The 19,742-nt window shown below is 37.0% G+C and overlaps 1 protein-coding gene and 1 long non-coding RNA gene across 3 annotated transcripts in view; both read right to left on the bottom strand.

Annotated features, from left to right (window-relative positions):
- Positions 1 to 9,609: 9,609 nt before the first annotated feature.
- LOC113901391 lies at positions 9,610 to 11,292 on the bottom strand. Its single transcript, XR_003513408.1, has 2 exons — positions 10,873 to 11,292; positions 9,610 to 10,055 (listed from the first exon to the last, which is right to left on the bottom strand). It is a non-coding gene; the product is annotated as an uncharacterized LOC113901391 (long non-coding RNA).
- Positions 11,293 to 11,299: 7 nt separating this feature from the next.
- Positions 11,300 to 19,742, bottom strand: part of APLF (aprataxin and PNKP like factor) — a 93,241-nt gene continuing 84,798 nt past the window's right edge. The window contains exon 9 of one of the 2 annotated variants that reach the window (XM_027555669.1): positions 11,300 to 12,690. In XM_027555669.1, the coding sequence (XP_027411470.1) occupies positions 12,488 to 12,690 (203 nt within the window). In that variant the 3' untranslated portion in view covers positions 11,300 to 12,487. The remainder of the gene's footprint in view (positions 12,691 to 19,742) is intronic. The other variant, XM_027555668.1, reaches the window with a different exon arrangement.

Genomic DNA, 19,742 nt, shown 5'->3' with positions numbered 1-19,742 from the left:
GATGATTTGCTCCAGGGGCTTCCCAGGTGGCTCAGTGGTAAAAGAGTCTGCCTGCCAATGCAGGAGACACTGGAGATGCCGGTTCGATCCCTAGATGGGGCGGGGGGGCGGGGAGGGGGGGGTTGGAATCCCCTGGAGGAGGAAATGGCAACCCACTTGGGTATTTTTGCCTGGAGAATCCCATGAACAGAAAAGCCTGGTGGGCTACAGTCCATGGGGTCACAAAGAGTTGGGTTAGACTGAGTGAATGAGCACGCACACAAGCTAGCATTAATACAATTAGGGAATATTCTGGACTTCTCACTTAAGCACTGGAAAGGGATGGAAATTATTTGGGGTCTTAATTAGCTCACATTCTTCAATGTGCATTTCTTCGTCCAATGTTCAGGACCAAGAGGTTAACCCTCCTGGCTTTTCACCTTGCTCTGTGATAATACATAGGATATCAACGATTATGGGTGCATGCTTGCTGACCTAATGATGCTGACACAGTGGAAGAGCTCAAGCACCAAGACATCTAAGAGAATCCAGTCATTCAGTATTTATGATGGATGCTAAACACCATGGAATGCCAAGAGATTGCCAGGAGGAGGGGAAAAGATTCCTTCTAGGATGAGGATATAGCACTGAGCTGATTCATCCTGTCACACCTTACGATGCTCCTTCTTCGGTAGCTTCTTCCAAACTCCTCATCCAGGAGTTATATTGGTTAAGTGCTTGGAATTTGGAGGGAACTGGGAAAATTTAGCTTCATTTTTTTGGTAAAATCTCTCATATTTCTTCATTGTTTGACACCCACGGCATAGAGTATACCTTGAATCTGTAAAAGCTCTTACATTTCTACTAGTTAAATTGCTTTTATTTGAATTTATATTTTGGTAAAACCTCAGGGGCCATGGGCATAGGAGGGATTTGTCCTGGTCACTAAAATAGCTTTCATTGACAGAAATGTTCTTGACAGCAGCAGAAATAAAGCATATGTCTGAGGGCTTTATCTTGGGACTGCACCGCTGTCTCTTTCACTTTCACCCATGGGGATCCTCAGTAATGATCTTTTTTTTTTTTTTTTGACACAAGTGGTACTTGAATATATTCTTGTTATAATATAATAGTATATTCAGGCAATACATCATTAAGTAGACCGAATTTGACAATCTACCCTTAATCGCCTTCCGTTCCCACATCCATTCCCAATCTCACAGGTAAGTACTATTAACAGTTACCTGTATCCTGTTTTTTTTTTTCTATTCAAATGTACATAAATATACACAGTACTTCTTTGCATAAATGTGGTCATACTGGCCTCATTATTCAATTATTTATTTTTTTTGAAATAGCATTTCTTGGCAAGCTCTTCATATTTGTACAAAAGTCAAACACATTCTTCTTCATGGCTGTATAACACTCCATAATATGGTGGCTTCATAATTTATTCAACTATTTCCCTATTGATAGTTGGAAATCAAGGGTTTTTTCCTTTTCTTTTTTTTCTTTCTTATTAGTGACAAAACTGCAATGGACTTTGTGGAACATTCATCTTTACACCTGTTTACATCTTCAAATTTGTTACACAAATGTTTTTGCAGGACCATTTCCTAAAATAGGAATATATTCAAAGGGCATGCATTTTAAATATTTATACTTATAACTACAGCTAAATTGTCTTCCAGAAAGACTTGACCAATGAACCATCCTCCTTATCACTGAAAGCTGTCAACATTTTTAGATTTTAAAACTTGGCAGTCAAGAACTCGTTCTTGATCATATAAAATGATCTTAAAGGATACATCCATCCCAATGCTCATTACAACACTGTTTACAATAGCCAAGCCATGGAAGCAACCTAAATGTCCATTGACAGAGGAATGAATAAAGAAGATGTGGTACATATATACAATGAATGTTACTCAGCCATTACAAAGAATGAAATAATGCCATTTGCAGCAATTTGGATGGACCTAGAAACTGTCATACTGAGTGAAGTAAGTCAGACATAGGAAGAAAAATGTTATATGACGCCACTTACATGTGGAATCTAAAAAGAAATGATACAAATGAACTTACTTACAAAAGAGAAATAGTCTCACAGAGAATGAACTTTAAGTTGCTGGGGGGAAGGATGAGGGGACAGGATAGGGAGTTTGGGATGGATATGTACACACTGCTATATTTAAAATGGATAACCAACAAGGACCTACTGTATAGTACAGCGAACTCTGCTCAACGTTATGTGGCAGCCTGTATGGGAGGGGAGTTTGGGGGAAACGTGTGTATATGTATGGCTGAGTATGTGTGTGTATATATACATATAAGTATATATATAAACACATGTGTTTATATACATACAAACATGTGTTTATATACATACAAACGTGTGTGTTTATATACATATAAACATGTATATGTAGAACCCTTCACTATTCACCTGAAACATGTGTGTATATGTATGGCTGAGTATGTGTATGTATATATACATATAAATATATATATAAACATATTTACATGTTTATATACACACACACATGTATATGTTTATATACACGTGTGTGCACACACACATGCATATGTGCATATACATAACACAGGCATATGTGTGTATACATATACACATGCATTGTGTGTGTACATATACATATGCATATGTATGTCTACCTATACCCATGTATATGTTTGTATACATATACACATGCATGTGTATATACATATAAACATGTATATGTAGAGCCCTTCACTATTCACCTGCAACTATTACATAATCAGCTATACTCCAATACAAAATAAAAAGTTAAAAGAAAACCTCATTAATTTGCACCCATGTACACTGAGGCTGAATACATTTTCACATACACATTCTAACTTGTTCCTGCATATGGAAAGGGAAGCTGTTAATTTTTGCTGGCCTTGTATCTAGTCAATTTAAAAAATATCCTTGTTAATTTTAATAATTTTTCAATTCATGTGTTTCCTAAGTAGCCAAATATGTTGCAAATAGTAACAAGCTTTTTTTTTCTAGCCAATACTGAAAACTATTCTTTCTCTTCATTTCTATTACCAGGGGTGGAATACTCAGAACATGAAATTGTAGAGGTGATCATGGAGACCCTTGTCTCATTTCAAACTTCTTCTCTGGGAACACTTCTAATGCTTCCCTATGAACTGGGATATTTGCTGTAAATTTTTAATATTGGGTTAGCAAAAAAGTTTGTCTGGGTTTTTCTGTAACATCTTACAGAAAAAAGTCAGAATGAAATTTTTGGCCAACCCAATAAATACTTTCATCAGTTAAAACAGTTTAATTCTACTCCTAGCTTTCCAACTGTTTTCTTTTTGTTTTCTGAAGAACAGTGTTGAATTACCAAGTACTTTTTTTGGATTTTTATGAGATCATAAGTTGTTCCTTTCTTAATGTGATCAGTGATGTTAATGTGATGAATTACATTCATAGATTAACTGACACTGAACTACCCTTATATTCTCAGCATAAATCCTGCTACGTCATGATATCTTAATGCACTGTTGAAGACAAGTTGAGTAATAATTTAGGATATTTATGTCTGTGTTCAAATTGAAATAAATCTGTAAGTTTTTCAGTGATGTCTTTGGCTGATTTGAAGAACTGGAGAGTTATCCATGTCTTTCCACACTTTGTAATAGTTCTTATAACAGGAGAACTATTTGCTAAACAAAGATTTAATAGCCCTATTTGTAATCCCCAGCATTTAGTACCATACTAGGAGCAGAATTTTGAATACTTTCTATTTCCTCTAGAGCTATTGATCTACTCAGATTTTAAATCTATTTTAAAGTAAATTTTGATTATATTTTTCCAGAAAGTTATACATTTATCTAGATTTACAAATTTATTAACAAGAAGTTGTACATATTATACTATAAAAACTTTACATCATTCCTATGTATAGTTCTAACCCTTTTGGTTTCTAATATTTGTCTTTTTTCACAACAGGTCTATTTTATCAATCATTTCAAAGAATTATTTTTGTGTATTATTGATCAAGTCTACTGCTTTTTTGAATCTTTTATTCCAAGTTTTACTTTATTAATTCTGTCCTACTTTCTTTGGGTTTCTTTTGATGCTTTTGTCTTATTTCTTAAGAAAACTCAGTTCATTTTTAGTCTTTTATTAGTAGTCTTTTTCCTAATATGTATGTGCGTGCGTGCTAAGTCACTTCAGTTGTGTCTGACTCTTTGCAACCCTATGGACCATAGCCTGCCAAGCTCCTCAGTCCATGGGATTTTCCAGCAAAGAGTAGTGGAGTGGGTTGCCATGCCCTCCTCCAGGTATCTTCCCAACCCAGGGATTGAACTCTCATTTCTTATGTCTCCAGCATTGTCAGGCAGGTTCTTTACCACTAGCACCAATTAAGGCTATATATAACTATATATTAAGGCTATATATAACAGAAGAATTATACAAAAAATGTCATCATGACCTAGATAACCACAATGGTATGATCACTCACCTAGAGTCAGACGTCCTGGAATGTGAAGTCAAGCGGTCCTTAGGAAGCATCACTATGAACAAAGCTAGTGGAGGTGATGGAATTCCAGTGGAGCTATTTCAAATCCTAAAAGATGATGCTGAGAAAGTGCTGCACTCAATATGCCAGCAAATTTGGAAAACTCAGTAGTGGCCACAGGACTGGAAAAGGTCAGTTTTCATTCCAATCCCAAAGAAAGGCAATGCCAAAGAATGCTCAAACTACCACACAATTGCATTCATCGCACATGCTAGTAAAGTAATGCTCAAAATTCTCCAAGCCAGGCTTCTTCCCTTTTTCACAGTTTATGTGAACTGTGAACTTGCAGACGTTCAAGCTGGATTTAGAAAAGGCAGAGGAACCAGAGATCAAATTGCCAACATCTGTTGATCATCAAAAAAGCAAGAGAGTTCCAGAAAAACATCTACTTCTGCTTTATTGACTACGCCAAAGCCTTTGACTTTGTGGATCACAACAAACTGTGGAAAATTCTTCAAGAGATGGGACCACCTGACCTGCCTCCTGAGAAATCTGTATGCAGGTCATGAAACAACAGTTAAAATGGACATGGAACAACAGACTAGTTCCAAATCAGAAAGGAGTACGTCAAGGCTGTATATTGTCACTCTGCTTATTTAACTTATATGCTTATTTAACTTATAAACATCATGTGAAATGCTGGGCTGGATGAAGCACAAGCTAGAATCAAGATTGCCAGGAGAAATATCAATAACCTCAGATATGCAGATGACACCACCCTTATGGCAAAAAGTGAAGAAGAAGTAAAGAGCTTCTTGATGAAAGTGAAAGAGCAGAGTGAAAAAGTTGGCTTAAAGGTCAACATTCAGAAAACTAAGATCATGGCATCCTGTCCCATCACTTCATGGCAAATAGATGGGGAAACAATGGAAACAGTGACAGACTTTATTTTGGGGGGCTCCAAAATCACTGCAGATGGTAACTGCAGCCATGAAATTAAAAGACACTTGTTCCTTGGAAGAAAAGTTATGACCAACCTAGACAGCATATTAAAAAACAGAGACATTACTTTGCCAACAAAGGTCTGTCTAGTCAAAGCTTTGGTTTTTCCAGTAGTCATGTATGGATGTGAGAGTTGGACTATAAAGAAAGCTGAGTGCCAAAGAATTGATGCTTTTGAACTGTGGTGTTGGAGAAGACTCTTGAGAGTCCCTTGGACTGCAAGGAGATCCAACCAGTCCATCCTAAAGGAAATCAGTCCTGAATATTCATTGGAAGGACTGATGCAAAAGCTGAAACTCCAATACTGTGGTCACCTGATGTGAAGAACTGATTCATTTGAAAAGATCCTGATGCTGAGAAAGATTGAGGGCAGGAGGAGAAGGGGATGACAGAGGATGAGATGATTAGATGGCATCACCAACTCAATGGACAGGAGTTTGAGTAAGCTCCGGGAGTTGGTGATGGACAGGGAAGCCTGGCGTGCTGCAGTCCATGGGGTCACAAAGAGTTGGACACGACTGAGCGACTGAACTGAAGTGCATAACTGTAGGATCCAAAGATTGAAGCAGGGAGTCCAAGTTGCCAGCAGTGGAAGTTCAGATATAGAGTCAAATTCTGGATATATTCTGAAAGTAGATCCATCAAGATTTTGCTGAGTGTAGGATAAAGTGGGAGGTCAAGAATAATGTCAAGTTGTTTAGCCTGATCAGGAGAGGAAGATTTGCGGGGGAACAAAAAAGGCAAATAGAATTCAGTCCCAAACATGTAAAGTTCGAGATGTCTATCATTCAAGTGGAGATGTTGAATAGACAATTGCATATGTAAATCTGGAATTTAGAGAAGAGGTCAAGGCTTGAGTTAAAATTTTAGAATTATTGTTAAAACAACAACAAAAAACAGATTACATGAAGCAAATGAATGTAAATAGTAAAATAAAGACCAAGGACTCTGCTTTAGGGTACTCTGAGCATTAAGAGCTCATGAAAAAACTAAACACCCAGCAATGGACACTGGGAGTAAGGTAGAAAAAGCCACAAGATATTCTAATTTCCTAGAAGAAAAATGAAGTGTCTGAAGGAGGTAGGAGTGACTTGTTTCAAACAAGCAGAAAGTTCAAGAAGAATGAGGGTTGAGAATTGGTGACAGGATTTAGAGGAGTGATCACAGATGCTCTTGACCACAGCAGTTGCAATGGAGAGGTGATAAGGAGAGCCTGACTTGAAAGAGTTTCAAAGGAGGAAAAGCATTGGTGACAGCAGGTATAGACAACACACGGGGAATTTTGCTGTGACAGGGAGAAGAGAAACGGAGTAGTGAAGCTGCAGGGAAAAGTGAAATTGGTGGGAAGATTTGTTTTTAGGATGGAAGAAATATTTATATGGTGATGGGAATGGTTCAATATATAGGAAAAAAAGGATGAAATGGGAGCAAAAGGGAAGAATAACCAGTGTGAAATCCACGAGAATGTAAGAGGTGCCTGAAAATGGGGGATTGGCTTTAAATAGGAACACAGACAATTCATCTGTAATATCTGGAAAGACAACAGAGAATATGGGAATAGCTGGGGGATAGGTAGACACAGGTGAGAGTCTGGGCAAGTTCTCATCTAATAGCCTCAATTATCTCCAAGAAGTAGGAAGTCGAATCTAACCTCAGGACTTGCATTTGTATCCATTCTGCAGCAACTACAATGTTTGCTGCTTTCTCTTTCAACAGTCCTCTACTTTTAGCTTCTGCAGCACAGCAAGTTCCTGACATCCCTCTTTTTCCTCTAATTCCTCTGAAGTCTTCATCTTTCTACTACTTGAATGTTGACACTCAAGATCATGTCTTCAACTCTTTTCCCTATTTATCACTCACCCCTTTAGTGACTATAGACATTACTAGTGTTCACTCTATCTGGTTCTTGTCTTTTTTGGGCACCAAAACTGTATTTTTGAGGCCCCTTTCAGTGGGCAAGGCCATCTGACTTCCTCTGGACAATGGGCTGTGAGCATGAGGGACACTTCTAGCCAGAAGCATTTAATTAACAGGGTCCAACCCTTCACTTTCTCTCTTCCCCCTATGGTCATGATTGGTAGGTTTCATGTTCCAGTGGTGCAACTACAAGATGACAGAGCTTCTGAAATCCTGGAATGATGAGCTGCCACATGAAAGACAGTGGCCTGAAGATTCACCCAACACAAAATCTTGGCTTAAGAAAACTTTCCTTGTGTTAAGGCGCTGTGATTTGGGGGTTAGCCCATCACAACTAGCCTAACTGAATGGTGGTTGTCGTTCAGTTGCTAAGTCATGTCCAACTCATTGCAACCTCATGAACTCTAGCATACCAGGCTCCTCTGTCCTCCACTATCTCCTGGAGTTTGCTCAAATTCCTGTCCACTGAGCCAGTGATGCTATCTAACCATCTCATCCTCTGCCACCCCTTCCACTTTTGCCTTCAATCTTTCCAACATTAGGGTCTTATCCAATGAGTCAGCTCTTCACATCAGGTGGCCTAAGTACTAGAGCTTCAGCTTTAACATCAACATCAGTCCTTTCAATGAATATTCAGGGTTGATTTCCCTTAGGATTGACTGGTTTGATCTCCTCGCTGTCTAAGGGACTCTCAAGAGTCTTCCCCAGCACCACAATTCAAAAGCATCAGTTCTTTGGCACTAAGCCTTCTTTATGGTCCAACTCTAATATCCGTACATGACTACTGGAAAAAACATACCTTTGACTAGACAGACCTTTTTTGCTAAAGTAATGTCTCTCTGCTTTTTAATATACTGTCTAGGTTTGTCACAGCTTTCCTTCCAAGGAGCAAGCGTCTTTTAATTTCATAGCTATAGTCACCGTCTGCAGTGACTTTGAAGCCCAAGAAAATAAAATCTGACACTGACTGGTATAGTGACTTAATTAAATGGTTCTCAAAATGTTGAGACTTAAGATTTAACTCATAAAAATTATTGAGGATCCCAAAGAGCTTTTATTTATGAGGGTCATATCTATAGATACTCACCTTTTTTGAAATTGAGAAATTTACTAATGATTTTTAAAATAATACATTATATATAAACACAATTAATATATTTTATGATAATCTTTTAGTAAAATGAGTGGCACTGCTTCACATTTTTGTAAATTCTTTAATGCGTGGCTTAATAGAAGGCAGCTAGATTCTCATGTCCGCTCTTGTATGTTGTTTTGCTTGAAGTATATAGAGAAAATTAGGGCTTAAAAAGATATGTAATTAGAAAAGAAAGTAGTTTCATATGCTTTTCAGATAATTGTGAATATTATTTTCAATGTGCCACCAAAAATAAATAAGAGCTTCTGAAATGTGTTAGGCACAATGTATTATCTGAAGTCACACACTAAGTTTCGTTGGCCTATCTTATGCTTTGAGTGGATCTTTTACCCATGCCTGATTTTATAATATGCATTGGTCATTCAGAAAACATTGGCTTGCTCAGTTTTCAAGATCTTCCAAATGTTGACACATTTCATTGTATTTTATCACCAACAATATCTCATAACAGTTTTTAAAATTTTGGAGAGCTAACAAGCTCAGTGACATATAGAAGTTTTCTAAAACTCTAATTTTTGTTTGAAAGCTCATTTTTACAATTATAATATATACTGTTTGTTGTTTTCCTTGGGAAAAAAAATAGGCTAAGTTCATTTTTGAGGAAATGCCAGCCACACACTCCATTCTGAATAACTGTAGTATGTCTGCCAGTCATTTTTGAAGATAAAGGTTGTGTTCCATGAAAAAATCTACAAGTTCAGCTTGCAACTCAATCAGACAAAGGCTCTTCCTCAAGAATGAGGCTGTATTTCAATACGCAGCAAGACAGGCCATTTAAATTATACTCCAGCATTCCTTTCTCGGACTATTGCATTTCTACCCATTTTGTTATTTGCATATTTGCCTCACTGCCTTTGCAAGCTCTCTGATTGTAGAAGCTATGTCCTTTTCTTCCTTGTATTCTCCATAGTATTCTGTAGTCACTGTTGAATGAATAAATATTCCTATCTTCCCCAGTAGACTGTAAGGACACTGAAAACAGAAACTCCATGTTATTCTTCTTTGAATCACCAGCACCTAAGACGGGGTCTTGGGCACAACAGAGTACAACTGGGGTTGCTTATGATAATCAAATTTATTGTGTACATTATATCAGGATGGCCAGTAACGATCTTGGCAATAATTATTATCATTTTTCTTTCAATACCTACTGTGGAGGAGCAGCTTTGTAGGTTTGCAGACCGGCAGGAAGAACGCACACACACAGAGAGCCTCTCTTACAGATTCCTCCTCAAGAAAGAGAAAGTAATGGGCACAAAAAGGTGAACTCAAAGAGCAGGGCTAGATGTAGGCGCTGGTGTGTGGTTTCTGCCTCCATGGGATGTGTTGGTGACACTGAACTTTGCACAGATAAATCAGAGGAAAGTCACTATCCATTTAACTTTACATCACCATTCTGGAAAAAGTATGCTCATAATCTATTTCTTTTCACTATAATGAATGTTTCCAATCATTAAGATCTTCTAATTCTGGAAATAGTATCAACAATGCCATCCTCAAACCTGGGTGAAAAGCAGAATCAATACCCATGTGTCACTGAAAATCTTCATGACTCCAGCTTCCCAAGGTCCCAGAAAACCCACCTCACTTCAAGAAGTCGACAAAAAACATTTGCTTTTCGAATTAAGCACATTAGTGAGAAAAATGTATGTGACCATTCTTAGCTTGAAGGAGGAGGTTAGGATATAGTTTAAATTCTATGAATACCATGATAGGGATAGTCGTTTCTCAATCCACTGTTTAGGACAGCAACTAAATCAAGTTTTGTTAGCAATGCTTTTGAGCCCACCAATTTCATCACTTTTGCCTCTATTTTGAAAATCATACACTTAAATATAGTCCAAGTAGGAAATTTTCATTACAATGAAGTTAAATATTTATACATTCGTTATACTCAAAAGTGTCTTCAGGATGTTTATGCAAAGCACATCAAACTATTCTTAAAAATTAACATGAGCTATCACATAACTTCTAAGAAGAATATATTCTGATACTGAACGCCTTTCTTTCTTTCTAAAAGGCCAATGTCACCTTTTATATTCTTTATCATAGCCTTCTTGACACATATATAATTCATATGCCATAAAATTCCCCCATAGAAAGTATACAATTCAATGGATTTTAGTATATTTACAGAGTTTTACATCATCACCACTAATTTTAGAACATTTTTATCAATTCAGAAAGATACTCTTCTTCTCTCTAGACCCCGGCAACTACCAATGCACTTTCTGTCTCTACGGCTTTGCCTGTTCTGGATATTTTATATAATTGAGCTTATACCATTTGTGGCCTTTGCGTCTGACTTCTTTCACTTACCATAATGTTTCCAAGGTTTATCCATGCTGTACCACGTTTCAATCCTTCACTTCTTTTTTTGGCCAAAAAATACTTGGTTGTAAAGATAGACCACATTTTGCTTATCGACATTATCAGCTGATAAGACATTTAGATGTTTCCACTTTTTGACTGTTACAAATGATGTTTCTACCGACACTGTGTACAAGTTTTCATGTGGACACATGTTTTTAATTCCTTTGGGATATATCTATGAATGGATTAAGAAACACTTTAAGGATTAAGTTTGTGCAAAGTGAAAGTAAAAGTAAGTTCAAAGAATTTTTTTCACAGGTTTGTCAAGCCCGGAAGACTAAAGGGACATTAGAAGAGAAAATTAGCTTCTAAATAACAACAGAGAGAAAAATTAGAATAAAAGATAATAGAAAAATATTTATCTTTTCCTTGCTGTAATATAAGTAAATTTTAATATTATGCAATTATTTGAAAACAAACTTAAAAACACTAAGAAAACAATTACAAATCTGTCCTGCTCTTTTAAGATATACATTTTTAGGTCCTCGTAGAATATAAAATATTAGTGCTTAATGAGGAACTTTTAGTTTATGATTTACAATTTCAAAGCTATATTTACTGCTGTTTGTACAAACCCATATTAAAGATTGTAAACTATATTTCAAAGATTCTAAGTCATGTAAAATGAAGAGTATTACATAGCCTAAAGGAATTTAAGAACAGAGATGCAGAAATATTATACTACATAAAACTGGAGAAGGGGTTTCTTCTTGAAATAAAAGGCCAGAATCTTGAATGCTGGCAGACAACTTGCTACTGTCATCTGAGGATAAAAGAACTAATATAATTTGAGAAAATTATGGTTAAAAATAATCCCTATATTCTTAAGAATAGCATAATGAGAGTTAAAAGCATCAGGCAGGACTTGTTTGAAAAAGAAATGGTCAAATTCTTTCAGGTTTTCTACTTTTAAACTCAAACATATAGTAAATTAGACTTGGGACATAAAATAGCATTCCCTGCATGGTGGACATTTCTGTAGTCTAGTTGAATCTATTTTCAGTATCCATTTTGTACTAATTTCCCCAAGTTTCAAAGAACGAAAGTAGTCAATGAAATTGCAAAGCTCACATCTAGGACATTAGAAAAAATAATAGCCATTATATGATAGCTGGTATTTTTTAAAGTCTGGTTCTGCTTTAAGAATTACTTCAATAGGAATGAAAAGAAGCATGCTTTCCCACCAGTTACGTAATCTGCCTGGTTATATTTGCATAGTATTTTATCTAAAGACAGAATCTTTGGAAAAAAGAAAAAAAGACCTTTTTTTTTTGCAACCTATGATGTTTACTTTTTATTATAAAGTACATGAAAAATATCAATTATTTCTTTTTAACTCTGTCTGCTTATTATTTCCAGATGTTTGAAATAACATAGAAAAAGCAAAGCAACAAATTTCATCCACTACACTGAAGGGTGACATTTCAATGTTTCATTTGTGAAGAGTCAATAGTAAAGTCATAACCATAAAAAGCAGAAAAACAATTATCCCTTAAGTGCTTCCTGAATTATTTTTCCATAAAGAAACAGTAAATATGAGCCATATATTACTGCAGAGGAGTCACTTTTTTCTTTTCATAAATTTTTTTGCTTCTTTCAAAAGCCCTTCCATATCTTCCTTCTCTAGGTCTTCCTTTTCTGGTTCCCAGTCGGAATCTTCGTCTGTTGGCTCGTATTCTTCTTCCTCATCATCTATAAAGCTGTCATTCAGGTTGTATTCATTGGGTTGCCCAACATTGTCATCTTCATCTGAAATGCTTCTCACTGAAAAACAGTTTAGTATGTAGCATGTCAACTGTCACTCAACCTGGGTTTAGAAACCTCTAACTGTAAAATATCCCTGTCAAGAAGATTTTACTTAATACATAGCTAACAATTACAAAATTCTAGAAAGGGGGCTAAAGTTTTTTTGTTTTTTTTTTTTAACATTTGCTTAAATCAAACTGCCCCTACTATGAGGCTTCCAAGATTAAAATGTCCTTAGATTCATCATAATGGTTCCTTAATAATATCATAATCAAGCTACACCACCTTCCATAATGGTAGAATATATTTCTGTCCCAGTTATTCACTGTCCATCCTTGCAATGTGATTCTATTTACCCATTCCCACTGACGTCAGACTTGGCCAAAGAAAAGTGAGTGGAAGTAGTGGCTTCCATGGAGAAGCCTTAAGGGCCTCTGTGATTCTGCTACTGCCATTTCCCCTCTGCTAGGAGAACAGTGTGCCCCAGATAGAGGTTGATCCTTCAGCCTGGATTCAGGATGAGACACATGTGAGACAGGGCAACAGCCAGCATGTAGCTACATGCATATTAACATGAAGGAGAAATGTACCTATTTATTGTTATAAGGCACTGAAATTTGAGGACTGTTTGTTATCACCACAAAGCTAGCACAATCTGACTGACACACCAGTGTGTGTGTGCTCAGTCGCTCCAGTCATGTCCGACTCTTGTGACCCCATGGGCTATAGCCCACCAGGCTCCTCTGTCCATGGGATTCTCCAGGCAAGAAAACTGGAGTGGGTTGCCATTTCCTTCTCCAGGTGACACACCAGAGTTGAGACCAAATGAGGAGATATAAGCTCACAGACTTTGAAAAATTTAGCTTTACAGATCTTATAGCTCACACTTTGGTAAGACTAGAATTACTATGGTAACAACCATCAGAATTTACAGGTTTCTAAATAATATCATAATAGTAGAATTACAATTCTAAAATTCTTCTGTCTCAAAACTAATTTCTTCCCTCATCCCAGTTTTCTTTTCATAGAGAGCAACAGAGTTGGTTTAAAATAAGGCAGTGAGAGACTCTAGGATGATGTGGAATATTTAAAGGTTAAAAATGTTTGTACTTTTGAATATGCTTCAGCGGGGGTTTCCTCAATGGCTCATCACGTAAAGAATCTGCCTGCAATGCAAAAGACAAAGGAGATGCAGGTTTGATCCCTGGGTCGGGAAGATCCCCTGGAGGAGGAAATGGCAACCCACTACAGTATTCTTGTCTGAAAAATCCAATAGACAAAGGGGCCTTTTGGGCAACAGTCCAAACGGCTGCAAAAAGTTGGGCGCGATTGAGCACACACATATGCTTCAGCTAGCTTCTTCCTAAAACATTCATATGGAACAGATATAAAAAAGAAAGTTAAGAAATTTGGTAGGAAAATTTTTCATGGCAGAATGATGACAAAGAAAGTAACTGATTTGTCTTTTTAACTTTCATAGCCCAGACAGTTATTTCTTTCTTAATATCACTACTCATTCCAAGGGGATTTGAGACAGCTTATAATCATGTGCTTACTGTGATTAGTCGCTCAGTCGTGTTTGACTCTCTGCGCCCCCATGGACTGTAACCCCCCAGGCTCCTCTGTCCATGGGATTCTCCAGGCAAGAATACTGGAGTAGGTTGCCAATTCCTGCTCCAGGGGGTCTTCCTAACCCAGGAATCAAACCTATATCCCTTGGTCTCCTGCACAGATTCTTTATCACTAGTGCCACCTGGGAAGCCTGTACTAATATGAGATAACACAAATAAAAGTAGAAATTAAGAACAAAGAAAGCAGAATGTAAGTATATCAACCTCAATTTTTAACGTAATCAATATAGGCAGAGCATCAAATTTCTCCCTAAGTTTCTTGGTAACAAAAAGCCAAAAAGGCTACATAAAAACTTATACAATTCTCATTAGCATAAGCAGCACACCAGTTCCTTGAGGGAAGTCTGAGATTATATTTATTTGTGTACACGTTTTATCTGCCTCTTGAGGGCATGTTTTATGTCTAACTAACCTCAATTCCTCATGTAACTTTTATGATAGAAAACAATTAAAAACCATTTAGAGGATAGTTTGCAGACGGGAAAGGGAGTGAGGAAGAAAGAACAGCAATGTTTCTGATCTTGACCATTTTGCTCTTGGAAGTATCTCATATATATAAATAATGCCATCTCAATTAAGAGTCTCGTTTTAGATTCGGAAATTAGCTTAGCAGACTTACAAGGAAAATATATACAAAGCTGAAACTACTTCAGGTTCTCCTACTTTATTGGCGGCTCCTTCTCCATCTTCTTTGCTGGATCTTCCTCATCTTCTCAACCTCTAAATTTTGGAGTGCCCAAATTTCAGGCTGGGACCTCTTCTCTAAGATACTCTTTATGCTGTGTTCAGTCACCCAGTGGTGTCTGACTGCCCACCAGGCTCCTCTGTCCATTGGATTCTCCAGGCAAGAAAAATGGAGCAAGTTTGCCATTTCCTTCTCCAAATATAGTCCTCAGATGATTCCATCTAGTTGTATATCCTAAATCCCCAAATTTATATTTTAAGCTCTGACCACAGCATAAATTCCAGACTCATTTATCTCATTGCCTGTGTACCATCTCTACTTAGTGACTAACAGAAATGTGAAATGCAACACTTCCAGAACATAGCTCTTGAGGTGCTTCACCCAAATGTGGTCATTCTCTTTTCAATCTCGAACATACGTATGACTTCCAACCTTCCGATTGTTTGTTTTTTTTTAATAATTTTATTTACTTTATTTTGGCTATGCTGGGTCTTTGTTCTACGCAGACTTTCTCGAGATGCAGTGAATGGGGGATACTCTCTAGTTGCGGTACAAGAGCTTCTTGTTGCAGTGGCTTTTTCTCATTGCAGAGCACAAGCTCTAGGGTATGTGGGTTTCAGTAGCTGTAGCACATGGGCTAAGAGGCAGCAGATCCCAGGCTCTGGAGCACAGGCTCAGTAGTTGTGGTGCATAGGTTTAGTCGTTCCAAGGCATGTGGGATCTTCCTGGATCAGGGATTGAACCCGTATCTCCTGCATTGGCAGGCAGATTCTTTACCACTGAGCTACCAGGGAAGCCCCTTCCAATTGTTTCGGCAAGAAACCTTGGAGTTATCCTTGAATATCCTCCATAATATTTAATGTCAAAAGATCCTGTTGGCTCTACCATCAAAATATATCCACCACTTCTCACATCCACTCTAACACCCTGGATCCAATACCACCATCTTCTTCCTGGTCTATTCCAATATCCTCCTACCTGGATTCCCTACTTCTACTCTTATCTGTTCACAAAGAAGCCAAAAAATCTCCCAATAGCTTTTTATCTCACTCAGAATAAGATCTGAAGTCCTCAATTGTATCTCTTGGCCTCCAGGACCCTACAAAACTGATTCACTAGCTTTTCTAGTCTCACCTGCCATTCTTCACTTACACTTTGTTCCAATCCTACCCTCTCTTCACTGCTCCTTGAATAAACCAACGGGATCATCTCCAGGGCTTCTGAAGCATCCTTCCCACTGCCTAACATAGCCATCCGTCAGAGAATCACCTGGCTAGCCTTCTGCTCTAATATCAAATTATCAGAGTCCTTCTTTTACTGTCCTATTTGAAATGGGACCTGCCTCCCACCCCCATACACATCCTTGCCCTTCTGTCCTCTTAAGTCGTTCAGTCATGTCTGATTCTTTGTGACGCCATAGACAGTAGACTACCAGGCTCCTCTGTTCATAGGATTTTCCAGACAAGAGTACTGGAGTGGGTTGCCATTCCTTCTCCAGGGGATCTTCCAGACCCAGGGATCGAACCTGGGTCTCCAGGATTGCAGGCAGATGCTTTACCATCTGAGCCACCAGGGAAGCCACAGCTTCCTTCCTTCTGTCCTCTTACACAGCTTTATTTTTCTTCTTAGCAGTTATCACTACATGACATCACATAATTGTTAACATGTGCACTGTCCACCTTTGTGAAATTCTACAAGAGCAAGGTTCTGTCTCTACTGTATTCTCAACTTCTTCAACAATGCCTAACACATAAAAGACACTTATAGACTCATATTTGCTAAATACATGAATGAATAAATGAACCATCTGCAAATCAACTGCTGAACACCTTCAGCAATTGATTTGAATAAATCAATAAAGAAATGCTTTATTATAACCTACACTTTTAATCACTAGCCTGCCTGTCAACACAATGAATTATACTACAGACTTTTATTTAAATCCTGATAACTGAATCAGCTTTAAGCTTCAATGAGCCCTGGGAATCTTTAGCAACTTACTGGATAGGTTCATTTGCTGAAGCAATAATGACATATTAATCAGAAGAATCCCACTCATTTCATCAAAAATTTGTTTTTATCTGTAAAATCATAACATCACACTCACATTCTTTTAGCAGGAGGTGTAGAATCTGAAATAACAATATGTAACAGAACTCAGTGTAGCTGGTAGTCAAGTTCTCTCCCCTCTGCTTCATATGAACTGGCACTCTGTGTTTTAAGTGAAAGCACCTGAAGAACTCCTTGACATGAGCAAGCAAGGCAAAGTCATGACAAGGGCAAGTCGGTGCCAGAACTCAGCTCTATGCCCCTTCCTAGTGGTCCCAGGCCCACATTTCACGACAGGATTTTGAATGCTGACATTTTTTGTGGAACCAATTAAATGGACCCTCTTGTAGCAAATTCTGTAGTAGCGACTTCAAATATTCTACAATAGAAATGCCATCTAGATGGGAGGGCTTTTTTTTTTTTTTTTTAAGTGCTTAAGGTATAAGTGGGCCATAGAGATGATGAAACTTTACTAGAAAATGCTGAATCGGCACACTTGATCTGAATTATTTCATGATTTCCTGAATCAGGGAATATATGACTAGCACATAATTTAGGAATAAAATGTCTGTCTTTACCATAACAATTAAGTTTTATGCAAAGGGGCATTCACAGAAAAGAGGAATAGACACCCATGCATATATTCCCTGAGCAAGCCGAAGCATGGTATCTGAGTATCTGGATTTAAAGTGATAAAGCCAGTAAAGTTCATATAAACCTTGCTATAACACTGTTTGCTACACAAAAAGTTCAAAGAAACCCTCTCAGACAAGGAAGCATGTTGTTTAGAGAACTCAGTCATGAGGAGTCACATTATAGATGATCCCAAACCAAGACCCCAACACTGTACACAGAACACCACGGTTAGTACAAAGCTTACTGAAGTACAACAGTGAGAGCCTGAGATGGAATAATAGCTGTTTAATATTTTTAAGCAACAGCAAAAACCAATTTTTGTGGCTTTATTTTTTGTAGTTGTGACTTCCAATAGGTTTCCACAGAATTAAACAGTATAATGCCATCTTTGGAAAAATAAGAGCCTACATTTAGCATTTTCTTATATTACAAATACTTTATTTGAAAGCTAATTGTTGAGCATGTCTAAGAAATTAGAAATAAGCATGTTTCTTCCAAGTCAAGGTGAGCTCGTAAACAGTAATTTTTTTCTCTATCTTCACTTAGGTCACTTTTAAGTTTCTAGCTGGCTAGTGACTGTTTATCTGTGATGTTCCATTCCCCTCATCAAATAAGAAGTCTTAAAAAATAACATGGTTTAAGAAAAAGATATATACTAGGAGGCTAGAAGTTTAAAGATCTGTGTCATATATCCCTTGTCAATGAACAAGGCATTTGGTGGAGTTTATCTTTTTATCTGTGAATCAAATGACGTTGATTAAATGACTTCAAAGATCCTTTCCAACCCCAAAGTTCTAATTTTAAGAACAAAGCAGGAATCTTCATTTTCTCTACAGGAATATGAAACGTACAGACAGGCTGACAGCTTGACTATTTGAAAGCAGCACAAGAGAAATAAGCTGTCACTTATTTTTAAAAAGTGATGGATAATACTGTTCTACCATAATACTGAAAAATAACAAACTAGAAAAAGTAACAAACTCTTTAACATATTTGAAAGAACATGCTATTAACTGTTTGGTATTATTAGGATGTGGTAACTTCTGACTTTTCTTTTTTTGCAGAAGTATTTATAATATTTGTATTATATGAAATTTGTATCTTAACATTTCTTGTACAACTTAAAATTTCACCATCAAGTTCCTAGCCAAAGAACCAAGTCTGCAGAGCTACTAAAGAGTACACTGTGTTATATGCGTGCTGGAAGATGTTTATGTGGAGAAAAAAACCTTTCCAATCTGCTGATTTTCTCCAAATAGTTTTCTGGTAACAGGAAATAAGAAGACAGATGTTTCATAGCAGACTTACAGTTTAACATCAATAATTCTCCGGGCTTTATTTTCCTTTCTTGCCCAGTAAATCTTAGAGTTAGGATATTAATTTTCATTTAAGTGAAAAAATATTTTAGCCCAATATCTCTAAAGATGAAAGTTTACTACATACTACAAGAATAAAGATGTTTAAATGCCTCATTTTACTACAGAAGACTGATCTTTGTAATGAACCAAACTATTAGCTGGGTATTCATATTTTAACTTTGGAAAAGCAGTTTGTGCAGGTCTATCCACTTTATTATATTAATACATTAAGTTTATTTCTTTTTAAAAACACCACTGCATTTGCCTTTTTCATGTTCTAAAATCTCTCAGCTTTTCCCACAGTAAGCAGCAGTTTACAAAATCCCATTTAGCATCACTAACCTTACTTAATAGCTTACTTTCTAGATCTTTTAGTTTCTACTTCTGAAAAGAAAAAAGCCTATATAAGCATATGTATACAGATGATTGGAGAACTAGAGAAATACTGAAATAGTTATCAGATTGGTAGAACATTCTAAATTTCAGCCATGAACAGTACTGATCTCCTCGAATCATGACTGTCACATAATAATAAAAGCCAGAGAGAATGACTCCAATAATCAAGTGATATAACAATGATGATAATTTCTTTCAAATGTCAGCAAATAAGGTAGCTAAGAAAGTTTAAAATAAAAATTTCCTAGCATTGATTACTCTTTTATTCAATATGCTGTGCTAAAACTGTATGTAGCACTCTGAAAAAGTGTGGAA

This window comes from Bos indicus x Bos taurus, chromosome 11 (assembly GCF_003369695.1).
Source record: "Bos indicus x Bos taurus breed Angus x Brahman F1 hybrid chromosome 11, Bos_hybrid_MaternalHap_v2.0, whole genome shotgun sequence".
Lineage (NCBI taxonomy): Eukaryota > Metazoa > Chordata > Mammalia > Artiodactyla > Bovidae > Bos > Bos indicus x Bos taurus.
Note: the sequence above shows the minus strand (reverse complement) of the source record. Positions and strands in the feature narration are given on the sequence as shown.